Genomic DNA, 25,760 nt, shown 5'->3' with positions numbered 1-25,760 from the left:
CCCTCTCTTTCTGACTCATTTCACTAGCATGGTACTCTCCAAGTCCATCCATTTATAGGCAAATTTCATGACTTCATTTTCCTAACAGCTGCGTAGTATTCCATTGTATAGAGATGTGCCATAGTTTCTTTATCCATTTGTCTGTTCTCAGGCAATCTGGTTAGCTCTGTTGATCTAAATACACAATTCGCCCAAAATAAATCTTTCTTGCTCTTTGCTTGGCATTTTTTGGGTCACACCCAGCAATGCACAGGGGTTACTCCTGGCTCTGCACTCAGGAATTACTCCTAGTGGTGCTCGGGGGACCATATGAGATGCTGGGAATAGAACCCGGGTCGGCCGCGTGCAAGGCAAACGCCCTCCCTGCTGTGCTATTGCTCCAGCCCCTCTGCTTGGCATTTTAGAAACAACTGTATGGCATGACATAGGTGCTAGGTAATGCTACAAGTGGCAATCATATTCAAACACAAATGAATCACATCAATATATATACCTCAATCTTATACGTTAATTTCTTTTGGGGGGGGAGGAAAAGCTGGAACATCACTGCTGTGCCTGGAGAGACCTGATCATTCTGCATTATATCCTTGCCTCTCAGCTAGAGAGAGGGGAACTTCTGCCGAGATCTGCTGAAGGGAAGCAGAACACCGGGGAAAGATCATGGTCTTTGAGTCAAGACTCTAAATACACCGACCCTGAACAAGCTACTCAGTCTCTCAAAATTCTACTTCAACAGAATTAAAATAGGAATAATTCCTATCTTCACAGGGTCTATATTGCATACGTAGACTGGCATATTATAGGGATGCAATAATGTTTTTCTAGACAATTTTTTACAACCATGAAATGCATGATTCTCTGGAAGGTAGTTTCTTTTTAAATAAATATCCTTATTCCAATTAGAGCAATGTTTTCCACAATCAGTGGGAGCTGAAATAAAAGGTTTTTTTTTTTTTTATTTTGTAATCAAAGAACTGTATTTACAAAGTCATTGCTAGTTGGGATTTAGGCAAATAGTATTTCAGCACCGATCCACCACCGGTGCTGGTTGTCAGCTTCCCTCACCAGTGCTGCCACATTCCCACCCCAGCTGCCCTTCCCCATCCCTGCCTGTCAGCTTGACAGGCACATGACAAAGTTCCAGTGGTTGCGGCTTAGATCTCATGTTTTCAGTTGCCGAGTCTGTGTCTGGGATATATGGTTATTCCACTCACCCACATCACCAGCAGAGCCAAAACCCTGATGCCTGTTCGCCCATTACTTCCCGTTCTCTTCTTCCCCCCTTGATTGCTTTCCTTCCCTGTCTTCCTCCTCTCTAAATACTGGGCTCACGGGTGTTCCAAGCATCCCTCCTTCCTGCAATACGTTTCCTCATCCAGTACTCTGTACACCACAGATAAATGAGATCACTGTGTGTGTGTCTTTCTTCCGGGTTACTGCACTCAACATGGCATCTTCCAGTGCCAGCAGTGTGGCAGCAAATTGCATAAATGAAATAAGGGTTTTGAAGGCAGTTGCAAAATGTTTCTGACTGTAGGTCAAGACTGCTTGTAAAACTTGTTTTTATTGTCAAGAACTCTTGAATTTAAAAACCAGCACAGATACTCTTGACCGTGTATAAATATTTTGATGAACTCTGACCTCATTTCAGAAATGGAAATGGGAAGTCTTTTGTTCCATTTCGAAGACTACTTCAGAATTTTGTTTCTCAGGGAAGACCATGCTCCTACTCATATTTTGTCATTTAGAAGAAACATCAAAATTTCTTTCCTCTATCGTGTAAGAGAAGGACATTAGTTAGCATGCACTATTTTTATGTGACAGTAAGTCTATTTTAAGCCATTTTAATCCTAACTAGTTCTTTGGCCAAGAAAAAGGTTAGTATGACATTGGCAAGCTAAAAAGCAAAGTCTCCGTTTTTGCTCACTTAACAAGCACGTTTCTTTTTTTAAAAAACCTCAAGTCTATCTTTTGTATAAATAACAATACAATTCAAAAATACGAGCCACTAAACCACCATGGGAAAGCCTACCTTTTGCGCATCTCCTGTAAAATACGCAATGGCCAGGGTGGGCAGGATCATGAACAGTGCATTATAATAGAGCAGACCGTATTTTCCCAGCTCCTAGAAGAGAAAATAATTAGATGCTTTATTTGCTTCTAGCAGACAGAGACAAACTGGTACAGAGAACCACCTCCCTTTAAATAGAACTCCCCCACATCCATGGAGCAAACTAGTCATTAGAAGTTTGGCAAATGTTAAGAAATATCCTAGAAAGATATACCAAAAAAACAAGAAAGAAAGTGCTAAGATTTGCCGTTTGTCTAAAATAAATAGAGCTGGAGCGACAGGATGGCCAACCAAGGTTCAATCTACGGTACCTGTCTGGTCACCCCGAGACCCACCAGAAGAGACCCTTGAGGGCAGTGCCAGGAGCAAACCCTAAACACCACTAGGTGTGGTCCCAAAACCAAAATAAAATTTATCTGAAATAGATTACAGGAGCACTAAGTTCGGAAAACCTTAGTTTGAGCATATGTACAGAAATACTTCTATGTACAGAAATACTTCTTTTCCCTTTCCAAAAATGAAAGAAGCAAATCGTCTTGAGTTTCTCAGAACCACAAAAGAACACCATTTGCCAAATAAACGGTTAGATCCAGACACATATCTAGACCTACTCAGACACAAATTTCCAGTTAAATATTTCTGTGTATGTGTGGCTGGAGAGATGGCTCCAAGGGCTGGAGCACACGCCTGGTACGCTCAAGCCACGGTTCATTTCCCAGCAGCACTGGAAACACATCCTGAGCCAGGAGTAGGCCGTAGGCCTGTTAGGTGTGGTCCAAAAACAAAAATAGAGAAAGAAGATAAAGTAAAATTAAGATTTCCACTACTCCCCAAATGGTCTGAACAGATGTTCCTTCAGCTACTCTGATTCACACATTTCCCGGACACTCAACAAAAGAAGGTCAGTGCGTGGGAGTGGGGCCAAGCGGGGCTGAGGACAGTGTGGTATCTGCCTGGCTTCTGTGAGTGAAAGATCGCAGAGGGTGTGAAAAGTACAACTACCTTCTTAAAAGTAGCTCTGAAAGACTGAAAATACTGAACAACAGAAAATTGAGTGACTAGACTATGACTGGCTATATTATGATGCAGTCACACTATATATACTATATATACATGTACTATATACACTATGTATACTATATATAGTGTATGTATGTGTATGTATACATTTGTGTATATACATACATACACTATATATACTATAGTATTATGCGGTCACTGAGGTTTGAAGGTTTGAAAGTTCTGAGGTGGGGAGGCAGTTCAAAGGGCTGGAGTGCACAGCCACACTGCACAAAGCCCTGACTTTGATGCCCAGTACCATATGCCCCCTCCCCACACGCCTGGCAGCCCAAGCACCGTGAGGCTGGAGAAGCACTGGGTCGCCAGGACTGAACTGCCCAACCCAAGTAGCCAGGTCGTGTACTGCCATGAGTGGCCTCAAGGCTTTCTGAGCACTTGGGAGAACCACCCACCCCCACCCCCCCACGCCGCCCCCAAATGCTAAATAATCCTAATAAGGATCTTTGTGAACAGGTTTGGATGGGGGAGGGGGGAGGCGCGAGGGAATGATACCCAAAGTGCTCAAGGCTTACTCCTGGAGGGGCTCAGGGGACCATACATGGTGCTGAGAATTTAGACCTCGGTCAGCCATGTGCAAGGCCCTATTCACTGTACTATTGGTCCAGCCCTCATGAAAATAGTATTTAATGAAACACAGATTAGAAAACTTTATATAACACACCTCCTGCTTACAAGTTTACAGAGTTAAACATATACAAGCACACAAGTACATATTTAAAAAGATATATACAAAGTAGTGCTCACATACATACTAGTGGTGTTAAGGGAAGTTTAAGCCTCACCTCTTTTGATTTATCTCCATTTCTACAACTTCAATCATAAACATGCATTTATGTAACTTAAGGTTAAAAATGCTTTAAGTCCCACCATCACCACCACCCGCCACCACCCTCCCCCCCAAAAAAAAACTTTAAAATAAACAGCATTCATATCTAAAAGAGAACCTTAAGTGTTTATACCACAAGACATGCTCAAAGGACTAACTAAGATTAAAATTTTAGTTGATAATTGGGGCTGGAGTGATAGCACAGCGGATAGGGCATATGCCTTGCACGCAGCCGACCTGGGTTCGATTCCCAGCGTCCCACATGGTCCCCTGAGCAATGCCAGGAGTAATTCCTGAGTGCAGAGCCAGCAGTAACCCCTGTGCATTGCCGGGTGTGACCCAAAAAGCAAAAAAAAAAAAAAAATTTTTCATCCTACTAGAAGCACCTCAGTATAACCATGAACCAAACCACACTCAGAGAAACCCTATGTATTAATGAAAAGGTGTACCTCTCTACAGAAGCAAGAAAAAACGGCACTAGGACAAAACACCTTTAACGGGTTATGTAGTCAGTCAGTGATAAACAGTGTTATCCAGGAAGGAGGGGAGATAGACGACACATAAACATCCGTGACAAATGACAAAATCTCTTTCTCTCGTCACACACACGCATAAGCTGTCCAGACAACTGACAAATGCCAAAATCTCATACTGTCACACCATCCAGACAACTAACAAATGCCAGAATCTTAAATGCCAAACTGTTGTTTTTCTTTCCACATTTAAACTGTGTTGAACATCTTTCCCCTGCCATTGAAAACAGAGTACACTAAAACTTAATTTAGGGTATGACTGTAAACATACAGTACTGGATTGTGTCCTTACGCAGTGCTGCCATGATGCAAGTTCTCTAGAACCTAGTATTTATATTTCTTTGTTTTCAGTTTGGGGGGGCACACCCAGAAATGCTCACAATTTACTCCAGACTTTGCACTCAGGACTCACAGCAGTGCTCAAGATACCAGGCATTGACCACTTGAAAGGCAAGAGCTCTACCCACTATACTATCTGTACAGCACAAACTTATTTTTTTTTTTTGCTTTTTGGGTCATACCCGGCGATGCACTGGGGTTACTCCTGGCTCTGCACTCAGGAATTACTCCTGGTGGTGCCCAAAGGACCATATGGGATGCTGGGAATTGAACCTGGATCAACCACATGCAAGGCAAATGCCCCACCCGCTGTGCCATCGCTCCAGCCCCACAAACTTAATTTTTAAAACTGTGTGTGTGGTGGGGGGAGGGGGGAAAGAAGAGTGACAGGAAAGGGGCCACAACATTTATTTAATGTATTTTTAATTATTAGTAAATGTCTGATTTTATATACCCAGGGTCACGTAAAAATTTATTGGGCAAAAGGAGGTAATGGAGTAGAAAAAGTTTAAGTAGCCCTGCTCATGTACTTTTCTGACCCCTTTCTACAGTACCTCTCACTTATCTCACTTATCTGGTCCTTCTCAAAGTCAATGTTCCCCTATCCTAACTGAAAAATAAAGCTGCTTCTTTTATTTTTTTTAAATTGAATCACCCTGAGACACACAGTCATAAAGCTGTTCATGTCGAGTTTCAATCATACAATGTTCCAACACCCATCCCTCCACCAGTGCACGTTTCCCACCACACCAATGCTCCCAATTTCCCTCTCAAAATAAATCTTCTTGTGAGAGCATTTTATCCTCAGATATCATCTATGTCTTTCCCATGCTCCTAAGTATTTCTTTACTTCCTGCCGAACCTGATGAACTGACATTAACAGCATTAGCAAACATTGTTAAGGAAGTTTTAGGTTGCTACTTACTTTTGAATCTAACTTTTGTTTTACATATGCACCATTTGCTGCTGTCAAGACATCATTTATCAGAATAAAAACATATCCTTCCAGATCAAATGCCAAATCAGAGCTGCAAAATACAAGCAACACTTTAGTGACAGTGCACATTCTTTAAAGAGGATTTCATTTCATTTTAAGTATGTCTGAATTATAACAGTTGCAAGAACACATAAGTCACAACAATGTCTTGATTTCTGCTTCTGGTTTGCAACTTCATGGTCAGAAATGAGAAGCACTAATACTTTAACACAAACAGTAGTGAGCCTAGATTCAAAGTCAAAAAAGCAGCAACCAGTACATACATGTGAAGTAGGCAGAAGGTAGCAGCTCAGTCTTAGATTAAAAAAAAAAAGAAGTTAAATTTTATCCCCACCGGTTCACACTAAAGTCAGACCAGGCTGCAAAGGTGGCTGGTGGCTGGGTGAAATTTCTGGCATAAGGATGGTGGTTAATTCAAACTGATATCAAGCTACAACATTTGGTAGGAATTCAAATGTTAAAAAAATGCTCAGTGAGTCTAGGAAATGTAGTCAGCAGGAAAAGAAAAACTGGTCTTCTAATATTTAGCAGAGCACCAAGCATAACCTAAGAATTTAGTAAATTGGGCTGGAGTGATCGTATAGTGAGTAGGGGACTTGCCTTCCACGCGGCTGACTCGATCCCTCGCTCCCCAGAGCCTGCCAGGAGTGATCCCTGAGCAGAGAGCCAGGAGTAAGCCCTGAGCACAGCGGGGTATGGCCCCAAAACAAAACAAACAAAAAATGTTGGAGGCAGACGTTAGTACCTTAGGTTTAGGACACTGAAATGTATCTGTAGCTGGAGGCAGATGTTAGTATCATTTTTTTTTTTTTTGCTTTTTGGGTCACACCCAGCGATGCTCAGGGGTTACTCCTGGCTTTGCATTCAGGAATTACTCCTGCCGGTGCTTGGGGGACCATATGAAAAGCCGGGGATCGAACCCGGGTCGGCCGCGTGCAAGGCATACGCCCTACCCGCTGTGCTATTGCTCCGGCCCCCAGATGTTAGTATCTTAGGTCTAGGATACTGAAATGTATCTGTAGCTGGAGGCAGATGTTAGTATCTTAGGTTTAGGACACTGAAATGTATCTGTAGCTGAACTGCTATAAGGGATGAATGTCAAAGGCGCTCTGGACCATCGCAACTCTTGACAGAACGAGTTTACTGCGCAGCCGTAAGACTCCATTCTTCCCTATCTGTTTCCCATGAGAAAGGCTGAACTAGATAAGGCCAGTGCAAACAGCAATCCTCCTGAGAAACTCTGAGTAAGCCCTCATTAAGTCCTGTTGGGTAGCTCTATTTTGGATTCCAGCAGCCTTAATTGAAATGCCTTAAAGACAAAAAGGCCATCTCAGAAAGAAAGGCAGGAGGATGGTAAAGAATGTTTCCCAGGGATGCAATGCCATCTCACCAATACAACAAATTTGAGTAAATAATTATTCCATCCTCTACTATTCCTTCAGCAAGAAACTTTATTGGAAGATGTACGGTAGAACAGAACTGGACTTACAAATATCCCATCACCCCAACCCCAGCTTATCACCACACACACCGTTCCCAGAGGTAAAGGTAAATGAGCCAATACAAGAAGTACACTAGCACTCCCACATGGAAAGCATGTCAATCAGCATTTGTGGCACTAGCAAATCTATATATGCATGCCTTGGACTGGTGAAACGTTATAGAGGTTTTTAGCCATCACTGAAATTTTCTTCTCTCTTTTTTTTTTAAGGTATACATTGTCAGTATGTATTTTTAAGACTGAAACGTAATCAAGTACAGCTTTAATAATTGGAGAGACTACAAGCCCTTGGATACACCACAATGAGGTGTAAAGCCTCCTCTGTGCTCTTCTGCATCAACTGACTCCTCTGAGACATCACTGTTTTTCGCAGCACCCAGACTTAAAGAACACCATCCATCAATGAGAGCACCAGGCTTCAGAGCCAGGCATGGATTCAAATTCCAACTCCACCATGTATTAGTTATGTGACCTTGAGCAGACGATTAAGTTCAGACTTTAGTTTCCTCAACTGTGATGTAGGAAACTATACCTATATCTCTCGGTTATTGGAAAAAAGACAAATGATATGTATAAAATGTCAAATATACTGTGTGGCACATGGCATGTGTTCAGTAAATAGAAGACAACACATATATCACAATTATATAAATTTACCTGTTAAGAATTTTGAGTCTACTATTGTCGGGTTTGATCTAAACAGAGCCAAAATGATTTAACTTTTTAAAAGTTTAATATATGCTTTCCAATGATATGACTTATTTAGCCAATAACTATATAACTGATCATTTGTTATCAATAATTATAGATAATTTCCAATTTAACTTCATAAACTTTACAACAGCCCACATCTTACCTGGCAGCTACAAAGGCTCCAATAATCATTGAAAATACAGTCATCTTAATACCCCAAGAAAAAGTCTTTCTGCAAAAAAAGTTTTTAAAATTATGTTTGTCTTTAATTACTCACTAAAGCTTACATTATAAGACAGCTCCTCCCTCACCCCCAATTACATATTTTCTTTTAAAAAGCTACAAATACAGGCAGGAGTGATAGTACAGTGGATAAGGTTCTTGTCCTGAACATGGGTGACCCAGGTTCAATCCCCTGCATCCCAGATGGTCCTCTGAGCCTTGCCAGGTGTAAGCCCTGAGTACAGAGCCAGGAGTAAGCTCTGAGCACTGCCAGGTGTGGTCCAAAAACAAAAAAAGAATTTTTAAAATATTTAAAGCTATAATTATATATTCAATGTTCCCAAGGAGTTAGAGGTTTAAGAGTCTTCGTGATGAAGCAAAATTTTCTATTTTATATAATCATACTTAACTTTCTTATAATTATCATTAGCTTTAATTAATTTTTACGATTCGAAATTTATCTACAAAAATATCCAACACGAGGCTGAGAGACAGAACAGTGGGCAGGGTGCTTGCCTCGCACGCTGCTAACCACGGTTCAATACCTGGCATCAAATATGGTCTCCTGAGCACACCAAGAGTGATCCAGAAAGAAATAAGCCCTAAGAATAACTGGGTGTGAGCAAAAAAAGAAAAAGGAAAAAAAAAATCAAACATATTTATGATAAAAGTAATCAAAACATGGGTACTATTTAAACCTAAGCCACTGGGCCAGAGAGAAAACACAGCAATTAAGGTGCTTCTTGCCTTAAAACAACAGCCAACCCCAGTTTGAATCCCTGGTACCGTATTTGTTTATCAGTGTACCCCAGAGTCAATCCTAAGTCTAGAGCAGGGGTAGCCCCTGAACAATCCCCCCAACCCAAACTAACCCCTCCAGAAAATTCAATTTTGAAAAACAATACTTTCAGGACCATTTACTAGCTTTCCAATTCCAATGAACAATCTGCTAACTATTCCCCCCATGAACTACCAATTCCTAGCTAATGTTAGTTAACTCTTTTGAAAGATAAAATAGAAACAAGACAAATAATTTTAATATCTCACATATACTGACCACCTTCCAGGGTGACTGGGTTTTGTTAAAATCTAAAATATATTGGAAATTTAGCTCACTTGAGTAAAACTCCTTCAGCAAACATTGTAAACAGGATAGAGAACCTTCTCAGAACTGTAAACATTGGCAAGCTATAAAAAAGAAGAAAAAAAGCAATAATTAGGTAAAAGATAAAAATTATTTAAAATAAGATTCTTTGTATTAATAACAAAATAATGCAAATCCTTTCCTGTTATGGAATTTCCATGCTGGTTAATTTGTTATTAAATTAAATCCGTATTTCTCTAAAAATGAAAGTCTCAAAGGATTTGCTTTTACAAAACTACTTAATATTAAAAACCACTAAGTATAAAATGTAGAGATCACACATCTATTATCAGAAACTAAAACATGCATCTTTTCATTTTATCCAATTACTAGGTAAACAGCCTGGACGGTGACTGTGTTAAGTCTTACAGAGAAAAATACCTTTCTCCTTTCTTCCCTCCATCGACTTTTCTTTCCATCCTTTAGCCAGTAACCACACATTAAACATTCTGAGCCATATGTGAAACATTCCGTAGCTTTCCTTTTGTGGAGGCAATTTTGCCTTTCTCTAAATTCTCAAGGCATTTTGCCTGCTCTAATCAAACACACAACTTCTTACAATATAGCTGTTTCTAAACATATTTCACCCTACTCCACAGTGCCTTCACCTTAAATGGCAACCAAAGATGGGGCGTGCATGAATGGATGGGTGACAATGAATAAAAAAAGAAGAAATTCTAAGGGGCATTTGCAGCAGGCCTGTATTTCTTTCCAAAGGAGAGCTGAGATGGGATAGGTACCACCACCACCATACACCAGGATAAATCTGAACTCCCGGGCCCCTTCCCTGAGACAGCCCCTAGGTGACTGTCAGATCCTGGGTCTGATGAAAGAAGAAATAACACTGTCTCTCTCCAGTGATCTCCCCTGGATCAAGAGGGTTAGCTCGCCTGGAAGAGATGAAGCATGGGTTCCTACTCAATGGTTTCCCTGTGTGTGTGGTTTCAACACATACACCCTACACGCTTGACCACAAGCTTAGAACTGAGAGCTCGGAGGATGGTCAGGCTGTGTCGTCACGGAGAAGAGAGCTCTATTCTTCCTAAGTGTGTCTGCTGCCTCCACAGCTATACTGCCCAGGATGAAAAAGTATTCATATTTGCATCAGGAGGCACTGGATAGAATTAACTACCTCATGCTGAAAGAAAATAACTAAAGTTCTCACAACCATCCTCTGATTCTATGTAGAGAATTCTCCTGAAATATAACATTTATGAACTAGCTAAGGAACTGAAATCTGAGAAGCTTGGCATCTATCCTTCACTACTATGGGGTCTAGAAAAACAACGAAAATCCCTTATCATAACACTGTGACATTTTCAGACTCCCATCATCAAAGTATTTTCCCAGCAAGTGGGACAACAAGCAAAAAGTCCTCTTAAAACAACGAGCTTAACTAAACTTTGACATAAATTTTAGCAGACTTTCTGATCCTTTCTCTTTTTAACAGATTTAAAAAAAAAATCAATGTATTAAGCATTTGACATTCACATACAATTTTAAGAACACATTATATAAACCGCACTAGAAAAATAAAGTTATCCATACTTCAGTTTCTTTGTGCTGAACAGTCCTGTGATTTGGTTCCCAAAATATAGTAGAGGTAGTGGAAACGTCTAGAAAATTTAAAAAGGGATAACAAAGCTCAATAATAAAGATAGCTGCAACAACGTCCTTTCAAACAGAAACAACTGTTTATATGAGCAAATTCTTTCCACTTAAAACACAAGATTAGTTTTATACACAAAGTTGGCCCCAAGAAGCATTAAGTGACAGTCTTCTCCTGGATAAATACTGTCACAGAGAGAGGGTGGGGGGCGAGGAGAAACAGGCATCTGATCAAATGATATTAGAAAAAAACTATTTGCTTTGCACATGATAATGCTTCAGCCCAAGGCTCTAAGGTCAGTTGCAAAAGAAAAGGCAATTCATCCTCCGGTGGAGTCAAGCTGAGGCAAACAGAAAATAAATGCAACGAATAATGAGAATAATGAATACAGAATACACTGGCCAGATTAGATAAATGGTGAAAGTGTAAACCCTGTACTCCCAACAAGTGTCCATTAACTAAACCAGAACCCCAGACTTCTAAAATAAGGGTTTTTTGGGTTTTTTTTTTTAAAGGAAGGATACATTTTTCTTTTCCAAATTACTACATTTATCATTCCCCCTCTGACTGGGGTGATATCCAGGCTGCAACATTTAAATAAGCAGGCACTATATTTAAAAAAACCAAAACTGTGATGCCTTTTTAGAAAATGGTGCATTTTGTTATTTTTGTTTGTTTGTTTGTTTTTACCTTTCGAGGTACATTTCTGTCAAGGTCAGGAAACGTGACCACTCTGAGCGCCTTTCCCACCCAGAGAACTGCCACAGTGGCCACCATCTGCAGGCAGAAAACACAGGTTCACTGTTCTCCTTATAAAGACACACACACACAAGTTCTAACGGCATCAACCGCGCCGGGCCGAAGATTCCAACTAACCTGGCCAAGTCCAACACATAGTGAGGAAGGAAACCTACCAAGGGGGGAAAGAGAAAAAAAAGTGTGAGCGAGAAAGAGAATCAGCAAAAGCCAAAGGCAGCTCTGTGCATCCAAAACACAGACACGCAACCCGAAAAATAAAAAATTGCTTTTCTTCTTTCTTTTCTTACTTATGTATTTACTTATTGCTTTGGGGTGGGGGGCCACACCCGCCAGTGCTCCGGCCTCATTCCTGGCTCCCCGACTCACGAATCACTCCCGGTGGGCAGGGGGATGCCCGGGATCGGACGCGGGTCGGCCGCGTGCAAGGCAAGTGCCCTTCCCGCTGTCCGATCGCTCCGGGCCCCTGAAAACGCAGTGTGGTCCCCAAAACCCACCGTCTCCCGCCCGCGTCCCCGCCAAAGGAATTAAAAAAAAATAATCTTCGCCGCTGCTGCTGTTGCTGCTGCCGTTGCTGCCGCTGCTGGCGGCGGCCGCGCGGATTGTGTAGCCGCGGGCGGCCACTTGTCCCGTCTTGTCCGACTCGCCCGTTTCCCACCCGTTGCCGGGCGCGGGTGTTCCCGAGCGGGGCAGCCCGAGAGCTCTGGGCCCCCTCCCCACCCCACCGCGTCTGCACCCCCCCCCTCTCCGCGGGGCGGGCGGGGTCGAGGGGTGGGGGCGCTGTCAGCGATCGCCGGGCCCCCCGCGGCCAGGGATGCCCGGGCCGCCGAGAAGGGGGTGGGGAGGTGGCACCCTCGCAGGCACGGGGTTTTGGGGGGCTTGGGGGGGTCCCCAATCCTGCAGCCACGGAGGAGACGGGGTGGGGTGGGGGGGCGGGTCGCGGCGCGCCCGGGCCGCGCGGTGCCCGCCTCAGGCCCCGCCGCCGCCGCCGCCGCCGCCCCCCGCGCGCAACTTTGTTGGCCGCAACTTCGCCGCCCGCGCGCGGGGCGCCCCCGGCCGCTCCCCGGGGCGCGCGCGGCCTGCGGCGGCGCCGGCGCTACCTGTAGTTGGTGAGGACGCTCTTGTTGACCACCACGATGAGGAAGGAGCTCACGCCGTAGAAGCCGGCGGCCAGCAGCTTGAGGAAGACGGTCAGCGTTTCGGCCGGCGCCATCGCCAGCGCCTGCTCATGGCTGTGCGCGGCGGCTGTCGCGGGGGCTTCTCCTTTAACCCCGGCATGCTGACGTCTATGAACTTCCGCCATGGCTGCGGCGGCGGCGGCGGCCTGCGAGCGGCGCGGGGGCTGCGGCGGCGGCGGCGGCGGCTCCCGGGGGACTCGCGGCTCCCGCGCCCGACGACAGCGCCCGCGCCGGGGTGCCCGCGCGGCCGCCCCGCGTCCCCGCCCAGGGGCAGGGGCGCCGCGGCTCACGCCCTCCGAGACTTTGCCCGGGCATTGTGCAACGCGGGGTCAGAGGGGAGCGAGGGGCCGCGCCGGGCCGGGCCGGGGCGGGCCGGGGCGGGGACGCGCGTCAGGGGGAGGAGGGGCGGCGGCGGGGCGCCCCGGGCGCCGGGGGGCGACGCGTGGCGGGGCGCGGGCCGCGCGGCCGGGGAGGAGGACAGGGGGGCGCGGCGGAGACCCGCGGCGAAGCACCGCGGCGAAGCACCGGCGCTGAGTGATGCGGCCCCGCTCGCGCGCCTGCGCGCCGCCCGCCGCCGGGTCCCTCCGCGGCGGCTACCTGGGAGCCCGGGGTAGCCCCGCGGCCGGGGAGATGAGGTGGGGGGCGGCACGGCCGTATTCTCCGGACGACGGGCGCAAGCCAAACGCCGAGCCCTCACACACTCGCTCTCCCTCCCTCCCCCCCCCCCAGTGGCAGGGCGAGCGTTTGCGCAGAGTGGGTGTCCCGCTACTAGACTCGTGTTGAGTGCTCTTTAGGGCTCTCTGGCAGAGGATCAAAGTCCTTCTGCGACGTCAGATTTAGCTCTAGAGTAAACACGCCGCCGCGAAAATTCTTCTTTCTGCTATGCCTCCAGCTTCTTTCTGGAACTTGAAAACACCAAACCCCGATTTGCATGGCAGAGCCAGGGAGTAGGTTTATAAGAAGAGTGTTGACTTCCAAAAGAGGAGCCAAATAATCCAGCAGTTTGGGGACTGGTGGCAGAGCAAATGTTGGGGGGGGGGGGGTGCAAAAGATGTGAGTTCCAGTTCTAGTCTCCCTTAGACTTGCCCCCTTACTCGTTGTGTGCCCTTGAGCCAATTAATTGACTTTCCTGAGCCTGGGTCATCTCATTTAATGCATGTTTAGCTAGCACTGAACGTTCTTCAGTGTTTGACAGTTACTATTGAATCACAAGACAAATGATCCACTTAAGCAAACAAATGGCATTTATTGTTGTGTCAAGAACCAAAAAGATGAGGGGCAACCCCCGTATTTTAACATTGTAATAAAACACGCAGAACATTTACCCTTGTAATCTCTTTTATATAACACTCAAACTTGTATAATACCAGATTTATCCTTTTAACTCTGAGTGAACAATTCATTGCAGTAAGTACATTCCATGGTTGTGAATTCTATTTTGTTCTGGGACTCCACATCAAGTGGTGCTCAGGGTTTAACTCCTGGCGGTGCTGGGGGACCATTTGTAGCCAGACGCAGGGCAAGGACCTGACCCACTGTGCCATCTCTCTGCCCCAATTGTGCAATTCTCACCATTACCATTTCCAGAACTTTTTCATTTCAAACTGAAATTAGATAACCACTAAGCAATAACTTCCTGTCCCTCCCCACACCCCCAGCTCAAGAAGTCACAGTTCTACGTGTCCCTATGCATTTGACTTCTGGCAGAGGTCACATAAGGGAGATTTCTGAGGAAGTTGACTTTGCGAGTTACAGGTACTGCTTAGGAGAAATAGGTGATTAACCAGTTGGGGAGAGAGCACAGAGAAGAAGTTAAAGATAAACACAGAGGAACGGGAATGCCTCGGGAGCACTGTGATGGGTGTAATCCAATAAACCGAAGCTCCCGGCGGCAGCGAGGGAGAAAGAACAAATCAGTGTTATCCTATACTGCATAACAGAAGCAAACCAACAAAAAGAAATGAAAAGAAAAAGATGTTAGATAAAAACACCGTAAGTGTTACTGGACTTCAGAGGAAGCCTTTGTTCCCAGTGTGGACGTTCATCTTAGATTCATTTTCTGTGTGCATGTCTATATACATACACTTACACAAACATGCAACTTGTATGCTTTCAACATTAGTGGGCCACACAAACAGGTCAGAAGAGTAAGATTGCCAAGCCAGGCGCTGCTTCCCACCCATTTTGTGACGTTGAGCAAGTGATTTGATATTTCCGATTCCTCCTGTGATGTGGAGATACAGGTCCTCCCTATCTTGAAGGCTTAGGTAGAGAATTAACTTAGTGAATAGGACCGAGAGATAGTACAGGGGTGAAGGCACTCGCCTTGCAATCTCGGCACTGCACTATTGTCCCCTGAGCACAGAGCCAGGAGAAAGTCCTGAGAACTTCTGGGTGTGGCTACAAATCTCCCTACACACACACACACACACACACACACACACACACACACACACACACACACACACACAGATAAGTTAATGGAGGTAAAATGGTCAGAGAATAGTATAGACTTCACAAGTATAGCAGTACTAATAAATTACAGCACAATGGTTATAATTATTATCATGCAGCCATACTCTTTTGACTTGTATTCCTTGAAAGCCTTGCTGTGCCAGTTCAGAAGTTATCTCCTTTTCTTTAACTGTCACTGTATCACTTTGTTCGTCGATTTACTCGAGCAGGCACCAGTAACGTCTCTATTACACTCAGCCCTGAGATTTTACCAGCTTCTCTTTACTCGTCTTTCCCAATGGATTTTCTTTAACGGCTATAGAAAATTCCATTAGCTAGATGTGTCATAACTCTTGTAAACTTTTTCTGTGATCATTTAGGTTGTAACTGGTTTGATGGTCTTAGTTTATTCAGCTTTCAGTTCCTACAGGACTGGAGCAATAGCACAGTGGGTAGGGCATTGGCCTTGCACTCGGCTGACCCAGCTTCCATTCTTCTGTCCCTCTAGGAGAGCCCAGCAAGCTACCGAGAGTATCCCTCCTGCACGGCAGAGCCTGGCAAGCTACCCATGGTGTATCTGATATGCCAAAAACGGTAACAACAAGTCTCACAATGGAGACGTTACTGGTGCCCACTCAAGCAAATCAATGAGCAACAGAACAACAGTTCTATGACAGTGCTACAGTGCTAAGTTTCTACAAGTAGAACAACTTAAAGAAAGACCTTCCCTTTAACTAACTTTTAAATGGATCATAAAAGATGTGATACAGGGGCTGGAGCAATAGCACAGCTGTTTAAAATTAAACAATAGTTTCCTTGAGCGTAGGGACAGAAGTGAACTCTGAGAACTGCCAGGTGTGGCACAAACCAGGTCCCCATCTCCCCCCCAAAAAAATTTAAAATTACTTGAAGTGTTCTCACTGAGACACAAATCTATATGGAAATATTCGCATTGTAGCTTGACACATTTGTATTGATCTCAGTGGAACCCTGGCATGAAAACCTTTGAAATTAAATCACATCTTAATAGCAAAATATCGCTTGAGCCAAGAGATTCCTCCATGAGGAAAACTGATTCTTTGGCAAGACACTGCTTTCCTCTACATTTCTCTGCTTCTCTGGGGTCTCTTGCCCTTTTTAGACTAGAATTTAAGTAGGTCTTTTTTTGTGTTCAGTCACCAATTTCTTTTATATATATATATTTGTATGTATTTAACAGCATGGAAAATAATATAGTGTATATTTAGCATTTCTTTATTTTTTAAAATTTAATCACTGTGAGATAGTTACAAGCTTTCATGTTTGGGTTACAATCTCACAATGATCAAACACCCATCCCTCCACCAGTGCACATTCCCCACCACCAATATCCCGGGTATACCCCCCTTTCTCACCCTCCCCCTGCCTCTATGGCAGACAATATTCCCCATACTCTCTCTCTGTTTTTGGGCATTATGGATTGCAACACAGACAGAGAGGTCAGCATGTTTGGTCCATTATCTACTTTCGGCATGCATCTCCCATCCCGACTGATTCCTCCAGCCATCATTTTCTTAGTGATCCCTTCTCTATTCTATCTTATTTCCCTCCAGTCTAGGTCAGATGCAAGTGACCTGCTATGTTCCAGCACTGACAACTTTCTAGCCAGGAAAGCAAAGGTCATATGTGTTTCTTAACTTAAACAATGCTTTAAAAATTCAGAAAATAGAAGAGCAGGAAAGGAGCATGGGGCTGCTCCCGAATGCCTTAGAGGACATGCCACTGAGAGGCTGCAAGGAATGAAGGTGAGCCTGGTATTTGGTACTACTGCTGTCATTCATTAACTCATCTCCTCCTTGCTACTCCAACAACCAGGAATGGGGAAAGAAGTGTACACAGGGAAATATGGGCATGAAGAGAGGAGAAAGAGAGGGGTGGGGGGAGAGAGGGAGGGAGGGTAGGAGGCAGGGAAAGAGGGTGGGAGGGAGAGAGAGTCATGGTGTGCCCCAGTCCCAGTCTAGAGCCTTAAGTGACTATCAATGGACTTGACCCATCTTTTCAGCCTTTGATCTGTGCTTCTCCACTAGGCAACCCTGCCTCATTCGGAATGGGTGGACTTACTTGGTTTTTTTTTTGTTTTTTGTTTTTTCTGTTGGTTTTTTTTTTTTGGTCACACCCAGCCATGCACAGGGTTACTCCTGGCTCTGCACTCAGGAATTACTCCTTGGCAGTGCTCAGGGGACCATGCGGGATGCTGGGATTTGAACCCAGGTTGGCCGTGTACACGGCAAACACCCTACTCGCTGTGCTATCGCTCCAGCCCCCAGACTTATTTGTTTTTATAAGGAGATCTGGCAGTGCCATTATCTTCTCTGATCACCAAGTTTGGTGTTTACCAACCCTATGCTGAAGAAAAACCAATATCAAGGAATTGGAATCGAGGGGAACTGTGCCCATTCACGGATAAGTAGTCCAGACATCACAGGGAAACTCAACCAGTTGTGTCTGCAACTGAATGTCCCTCATATTCTCTCCTCGCACAGCGCCTTGAACCCCTCGTCTCAGTGAAGCCTGACATCCACCTGTCCACCATGGCTCTGCCCTCTGTCTGCCTCCCCCACTCGCTCTTTATCCCACTCCAAACTTTTGCTTCTTTTATCACATTGTAGCTGCTCCTTCTCAGCCACTGGTGGCCACCATGGAAGCTATCCCCCTGCCCCTACACACACACACACACACACACACACACACACACACACACACACAATAGCATTTGCATTGCCCACCTTTTCCTCTTTTTCTCTTGACCTCTGGCTACTATGCTCCTGGGTCTCCGGATGTCATATCTTACCATGCTTTCTAGGTTTCTCATCTTCTGCCAGATCATTCAAGTTTCACACTTATCAGAGCTTGGGGCTTCTCTGCTCATTTCGTATATGTGCAAGAAATCATCTCACCCATGGGTTCCATTTGTGATTTATCATTTTGTCAAGTTTGCCCAAATCTACGTCACAAATGTTGCTTGAACTTCAGAGCAGTACAGTCATTTGCTGAGCGTCTTCACTGGGATAACTCTGAGCTTCCCCAGCATACCTAAAAATCTCATTATAATCTCTATGCCCCACCCAAACTGCTTCCCCAGGTGTCTCTGATCATATGAAATGATACATTCTGGCCAGCAGAGATCCTACACTATTATAGAGTCATTCAAAATATTTCTTATATTCCACATCCTGCTATATTATTACTGGAAGAAGGATTGTGAACAGAACTCAAAAATAAGACTGACAGTTGCGCTTGCTACTGGTCTCCTGTAGGAAGGAGACCCTGCCTCCGCTTGGTATGTATGAGCTAAGAGGACTGAAGCCATTTGCTATTTAAACAGCTGAAGACTAGATTTCAGGGGCTGTCGTATTAACTGCTCCAGTGTAAATATTTAATCTGTGGTTCAGAGAGTGTAGGAAATTAGAGAAACCTCTGCACACAGAACCAGGAGTAAACCCTGAGCACAGCTGGTGTAGCCCCCAAATCCAACTGCCCCCCAATAAAATACTCCACAGGGAACATTAACTACAACCCAATCTCCTGATTTACCTCAACTTTATCTCCTAATTGCGCTTATAATATCCTGTTATTTGTCATGATCTGCCTTTGGCAATGGACAAACTGTTCTTTAAAAGAGAAAACAATAAATAGCACCCCTTATGCATCTCCTAAGTTTTAATAATGATAGCACTCGTCTCTGCGATCCTATCCCAGGATACTCTTCCTTTTGATAAACTACACTAGTAGAATAAGAACGTTCCAGGTCATGACTCTTTCCACCAATAAGATCCTTCTGTTCTATGGGTCAAAGAGTTACTGTGAGGATTATTACCAGCTGTCAAAGATATCTATTATTTCTAAAACACTTATCTCTTCTAATTACATATTAATGAACTAGATAAATGGGCACACAGTGGGTCTTCAGAACTCTTGTGCCCACTATGTTTTCAAGTAAGCTAAGATTCAGTTACCACTTGACTCATAAAGCTCCTACTTTCACTGGTAGACCACAATATTCTGAGTGGCCAGGGATTAGTATTGAGTAGCCGTGTTTCATAACCTTCCAGAGGTCTGTGTATTTCCCTCTCCCAGCACACAGTCACTCTTGTGTTTGCGGATCCTTTGAGAAAAATGTGGGGGAAGAATACAGAATCTTGTGCCACGAGACGGGACACTTCCTGATGGAGACCTGACTTCCTCTGGTTCTGGAAACTAGTAACCGAGATATTGTGACTCTCCATGGCAGAAACTCAGAGCAATTTTTTTTTTTTCCAAGCAGGTCTGATTTTACCTGTTACATAGATCAAGCCCGGCTTTCATAGGCTGCCTCTTTGACATGCCATCCTTAGAAACATTAGAAGCAAGGAGCCAGTGCCAGAGATTCCTGAGAATTAAAGCGTTCCCGTTTCCACTCTGGGACTGCTTTCTTTGTGGGGCAACCACACTGAGTTATCATCAGTGGTTAAATACTCAACCGAACTTAATATTCCAGGACTCCCATCATCTCTGTGTTATTGAGAAGCCCACACCAATAGTGAAATGCTCTACATTATATCTGGCTTAGAGCTTTTGGGCTTATATAGGTTCTATACATGAAGGTGCTGGTGGTGGTTGTATCCTTTGTGTTCGTAGCCCGCGTCGCGATTTCCCTTCGCCAGCAAAGAGTGAGACGACACGGGTTGAGGATCCTTCTGCAGCAGTTTTATTCAGTCGACTTCACGAGGAGAAAGAAAGAACCCCAACCCGGGTAATGGCAGTCCTTATATAGCCTGGTTGCCCCGCCTCTAAGGTGGTGCTCATTTTCTATTGGCTCTCGCTCATAGGGTGGCGCCTTTCCTATTGGCTCTCGCTCATAGGGTGGCGCCTTTTCTATTGGCTCTCGCCCATAGGGTGGCGCTCTTTCTATTGGCTCTCGCCGATCACCCCATATGAGGTGGCGCTCTATTGGCTCTTGCCACGCATGCGCAATGCGGTCGTTGCGCATGCGCAATGTGGTTGTTGCGCATGCGCGATCATGCGCATGCGCAATGTGCTCTGGCTCCCTACATCTCCCCCTTATGTCTTTGTTTATGGAGCCATCCTGTTGGTAGAAGGGGGTGGCGGTCACCACTGCCTGTATTACAAGGGACTGAGGAGGCCTCCGCACGTCCCCTTCAGGTCGCGCCAAGGCTCCACCTGTCCCGCCGTCCTCACTTCCAGGCAGGGCAAAATCCGACGGCGGCCCTATGCAAGTGGCTCGCCACCCTGAGTCGGGGGCCAACTCAGTGCAGTGCTCTCTGGCCTGACACCCTTCTCAGGAAGAATACTCGGGAGCACCCGTACTCGTGCAATGAGCCCTTGTGGCTCCGAGCGTGCAAGGGCTGCTCCCAGAGCAGGAGCCATGAGCGCAAGATAGAGGGGGATAGCGGGAGCCCAACGAGTCCGAGCCCCCGCCAGAGAATTGGGGCACCAGGCAGCAGTCAGCTATAACCCAGGTAAAAGCAAATAATCAAAACATCAAAAAATACAACCATCAAAACAAAATCAGAAATGCAATCAACCAACATAGCATCAAGCGGTTTCCACGTAGGACATATGGGGCTTTGCAGTAAAATACCTCTTTCCTCCTAGGGTACATTCAGAATAGCTGGTATAACACATGGCATTCATCTGGTCTACCACTTGACAGTTTTGAGGACAGGGATCCCCCTTATTTATAAAAGTAGGCTTGGGCACGCACTGCCAAAACTGGGTCAGTCCGCCTCGAGCACTGGGCTGCGTGACGAGATATATAGTCAGAGTCCCACAGTCCACGGTTTTCGTGTAGCTCGTTGGAGTCACCGAAGATTGTCCTCCCTGACAGTTGCACGGGGTCCCATACAGCTGTTGTAGGAGGCGTGTAGGGTCAGCCGGCCGGCCCAATCCGGCCTCCGTCGGTTGCACAGTCAGCAGCAGGATCATCATTGCACACCCGCAGGGTCGGCACCGGACGACGAGCCGCATGTTCTCTGTAAGAAGAAAAGAGAGAATCCCTCTCAGGGGTTCCCCCTGGAGCATTCTGCGGACTCGGAAATCTTTAAAAACTCTCACTCCTTATGACCCTGAGCTAAGTAGCTTAAAAAAATTTTTTTTTTTTTTTTGACTATCAAATGTCTACGGAAACACAAGTAACTTTGTTTATTTTGAGGGTTTCTGTACCTTTGTTGTTTGAAAAACAGCTAAATTCCTCATTAAAATTAGCAGAGGCTTGTAAGATAAACCTTGCACTCTGAATTCCCAATTCACTTTTAGATTTCTGGCTCTAGTTCTGTAGCTGTTTCTAGATAGTACAGATACTGGAATTCAAAAGAATTTCAATTGGTAATAACTATTAATGTTCTTCCAATAAAAAATTTAGACTAAAAATTTCAATTTCGTTGTAGGCGCCATATTCTAATTAGAAATCTTTGTTTAAACCTGGTCTAACAGGTTCCAAAATCACATAGATCCTTTAAATTGCTGAACTGCATATCACCCTGATCTCTCGAGATGATCCTGTTTTCCCCAGGCCTAATTTTTTTACCACTGATTTTCATTCTGGCTCCATCACTCAAGTGTTCCACATAGAGAGACAGACAAACAGACAGACAATAAGTTCACTAAAAACACCACATGTACATGTGCACACATCTGCAGTTGATCTATTGATCTGACCCTTCAGAAATGGCAGGGAAAAAACTGATAGACTGAGAAAGGAAGGAACAAGTCCCCAGGGCAAAGTTAAGCCCTGTCGGCCGATTGGGAACATTGCTCCCCGTTTCTCTGCCTGACCAGCCAGTTTCCTGCTTATTAAAATTGGGTCAAGAAAGCGCTTTTGTTGATATAAGCCGGCAAAACAATCCATGACAAAGTTGTTGAAACCTAAGTTGTCAGATGTTACAATTTTAAGATCAAAACTACTTCTGAGGTGGATAGACCACCTTAGCGACACTCTTTTTCATTCCTGATATTATTAAACACTCAACCACATGATCTTGCATTTTCCTGACTTCTCTGCTGATAATAATAAGCATAACTAAGAGAAATATAATGAGACAAATATACACACACACTAAAGGCACTCGCACAAATCACACTCCTGCACTCATTCGGACCGGTCCTCTTTCATTCCGGTGCGCACCCCGCGCACCACATTCACACAGAAATTCTTAAACCCGCCCTACGGGAGTCCACATTACCTTTGGTCTTGTCCCCCTGACAATGGGGTTGCTACAATGTACATCGGGCTCTTTCTAATAAGAAGCTAGCAATCTAGAGGCAAATGGGGGTGGGGTGCCGGGCTGTTCCTGCAGTAACAACTTGGCGGCCTGTAATTTTTCAATGGGAAGGGGGCCCTAGGTGTCAATTAGTAAAAAGCCCATTTGTGAGAGAATATCCCTGCCCCAGAGTTTGACAGGGAGCCCAGGCAGAACATAAGGGCATACAGTCCCGGATTTGCCCTCCTCGGTGCGCCAATCAAGTGGGGACAAACTTAACATAGGGTTTTGGGATTGGCCTGTACCCTGAAGGTGAGTCAGTGAGGGGGTGAGGGGCCACTCTTTTGGCCAGTCTTTTTTGGCAATGATCGTTACATCTGCACCAGTGTCAATCAAACCCGAAAGCACCTTCCCATTGATTTCATCCTTATTTATTTCTAACTTCTTGCCCCCACCGGGCAGTCCTTTTTCCTTATTTATTTCTAACTTCTTGCCCCCACCGGGCAGTCCTTTTTCCTTATTTATTTCTAACTTCTTGCCCCCACCGGGCAGTCCTTTTTCCTTATTTATTTCTAACTTCTTGCCCCCACCGGGCAGTCCTTTTTCCTTATTGCTGGGTATTTTCATACGCGCGCCCAGCCCTCCTGATCGCTCGGTTTCTGACAAACTGTCTTGGACCTTTTCCAACACCTGCCGGCCTTCCCTGACCACTATGGAGCATGCCTCATCCTCCAAACAATTTTGAACCATCTTCCAAGTTGCCTCAGTGCCCATAGTAAAGACACAAGAGCAAAAGAGAAGGCAAATCCAAATAAGGAGGACAAAGAGTGCTCCCCACCACCAGGAAACGGGCATTCTTTTCTTACCAACACTGGGCAGTGGTCCGCAGCACGCCTCTCCGAGCAATCTTCCTGCAGTTCTGAATCCTCCCTCCAAAAGGAGGGGTTCTTCCTCGAGGTGCAAGATGAAATTCCCGGGTTTCGGCACCAGTTGTTCGTAGCCCGCGTCGCGATTTCCCTTCGCCAGCAAAGAGTGAGACGACACGGGTTGAGGATCCTTCTGCAGCAGTTTTATTCAGTCAACTTCACGAGGAGAAAGAAAGAACCCCAACCCGGGTAATGGCAGTCCTTATATAGCCTGGTTGCCCCGCCTCTAAGGTGGTGCTCATTTTCTATTGGCTCTCGCTCATAGGGTGGCGCCTTTCCTATTGGCTCTCGCTCATAGGGTGGCGCCTTTTCTATTGGCTCTCGCCCATAGGGTGGCGCTCTTTCTATTGGCTCTCGCCGATCACCCCATATGAGGTGGCGCTCTATTGGCTCTTGCCACGCATGCGCAATGCGGTCGTTGCGCATGCGCAATGTGGTTGTTGCGCATGCGCGATCATGCGCATGCGCAATGTGCTCTGGCTCCCTACACTTTGAACTCTCTCAGGATGTTATTGGAGCATGGGTGTATGAGTCCTCGTAAAAACACTCCAGCATCCCTATCACCCAAACCTTGGCGTTCCTTCATCTACATGATATAGGAGGAAGTGCTGATCTTACTGTCATTAGGCAAAGACTACAGGGCTCTTGTGAAAATGAAGATGGAACACTGGGAATGGAACTGGTTTAAACTTCTGTTTTTTAAAAAAACCTCAAATTCATGGATTGACTTTGAGAAAAATAATGCAAAATTGAAACTATAAAATAAGGACAAAAAAGAGCAATATAAGCATTAGGCTAATATAAAAAAATTAGAAGGCTGGCAAGCTATCCATGGAATATTCGATATGTCAAAAACAGTAACAAGTCTCGGGGCTGGAGAGATAGCACAGCGGGTAGGGCGTTTGCCTTGCACGCGGCCGACCTGGGTTCAAATCCCAGCATCCCATATGGTCCCCTGAGCACGGCCAGGGGTAATTCCTGAGTGCAGAGCCAGGAGTAACCCCTGTGCATCGCCAGGTGTGACACAAAAAAGCAAAAAAAAAAAAAAAACAAGTCTCACAGTGGAGACGTTACTGGTGCCCACTCGAGCAAATCGATGAACAAGGGGATGACAGTGACAGTGACAGAAGGAACAAATTTGAAAGTCTGTAATAAGATAAATTAACATAATATTTTATTAAGTATAACATTTCTACAGTTTTTCTTCATTTTTATGTATACTCCTTTGTTTATGTAAAAATAATTTTGTATCATATTTTATAGAGATAAAAAATTAATTTTTACCTTTAACATGGTTTAAGTGGTTTGTTTGGCTTGTTATTAAATGGCATTTTATATAAAACACACATTTCCACATCCAGCAAACTCACGGTTGTAATGTCACAAACATGTACCCTACAATCTCTAAATTTCTAATCCACATCATTACCATCAGGAAAACATTTGCAGTGTCTACTATACATTACTATTTGTCAGAAGAAAGAACTTCTGTTTCCACCAAATGTTGATTGATGAGAATCAAATTCTCCAACGTTTGTATTTGTGTTATGATTAGGGGAAGGTTTCAGAGGAAGCCCAGACGCTGTGTGTCAGACAATGTTTCTCCTCATCTGACTACTAGCATTTAGAACTGGCCACTGTAGGATATATTTTATGTTAGGATGTGGCCTCCAGGTACCACAGCATAACAGCTTTGTGACACTTAGTGGATGGAGTGGTACAGTAGACAAGTGGGAGTGTTCTTGGGAGCTATGCCTGCATTGAAGCAATGAAATCTCACTCATCTGTGGTATACAGACACAAAATGAGACCAGACTATTTTGAATGATGACAAACACTTGACCTTTGATTTCAGAAATGAGATTAACAAACAGTGGAGGAAGAATTGGTGGTGGGAGGGGGGAGAAGTGAAGAAGATGCAGTGGTGATAAGGTGCAGTTACTCAGATCATCAAAACCATAAAACGTTAACACTACTATTCCCATAGCATCTACACTACAATATAAATAAAATAAGAAATAATACAAAGTTGTGTGGAATCGTGCCAAGGGTGCACCAGACTTGGATTCAATCTCCACCACCACAAGGTACCCCAAGCATCACTGGGTTGCAGCTCTGGCAGGCCCCAGCATTGCCAGGTCACTCTTGTATCACATTCTCAGACCTTTGCATTGAACAACAAGCCCAGTTGAC

General features: G+C 44.9%; 1 protein-coding gene across 2 annotated transcripts in view; it reads right to left on the bottom strand.

Moving 5' to 3' along the window:
* SLC35D1 (solute carrier family 35 member D1) overlaps positions 1-13,278 on the bottom strand; it is a 30,580-nt gene extending 17,302 nt beyond the window's left edge. The window contains exons 1-8 of one of the 2 annotated variants that reach the window (XM_055140834.1): positions 12,872-13,278; positions 11,892-11,925; positions 11,706-11,792; positions 10,955-11,022; positions 9,379-9,450; positions 8,204-8,272; positions 5,775-5,877; positions 2,033-2,125 (exon numbers count right to left, since the gene is read on the bottom strand). In XM_055140834.1, the coding sequence (XP_054996809.1) occupies positions 2,033-2,125; positions 5,775-5,877; positions 8,204-8,272; positions 9,379-9,450; positions 10,955-11,022; positions 11,706-11,792; positions 11,892-11,925; positions 12,872-13,074 (729 nt within the window). In that variant the 5' untranslated portion in view covers positions 13,075-13,278. The remainder of the gene's footprint in view (positions 1-2,032; positions 2,126-5,774; positions 5,878-8,203; positions 8,273-9,378; positions 9,451-10,954; positions 11,023-11,705; positions 11,793-11,891; positions 11,926-12,871) is intronic. The other variant, XM_055140835.1, reaches the window with a different exon arrangement.
* Between the last annotated feature and the right edge of the window lie 12,482 nt (positions 13,279-25,760).

This window comes from Sorex araneus, chromosome 5, assembly GCF_027595985.1.
Source record: "Sorex araneus isolate mSorAra2 chromosome 5, mSorAra2.pri, whole genome shotgun sequence".
NCBI lineage: Eukaryota > Metazoa > Chordata > Mammalia > Eulipotyphla > Soricidae > Sorex > Sorex araneus.
The sequence above is the reverse complement of the archived record's forward strand: the minus strand, read 5'-3'. Positions and strand labels throughout refer to the sequence as shown.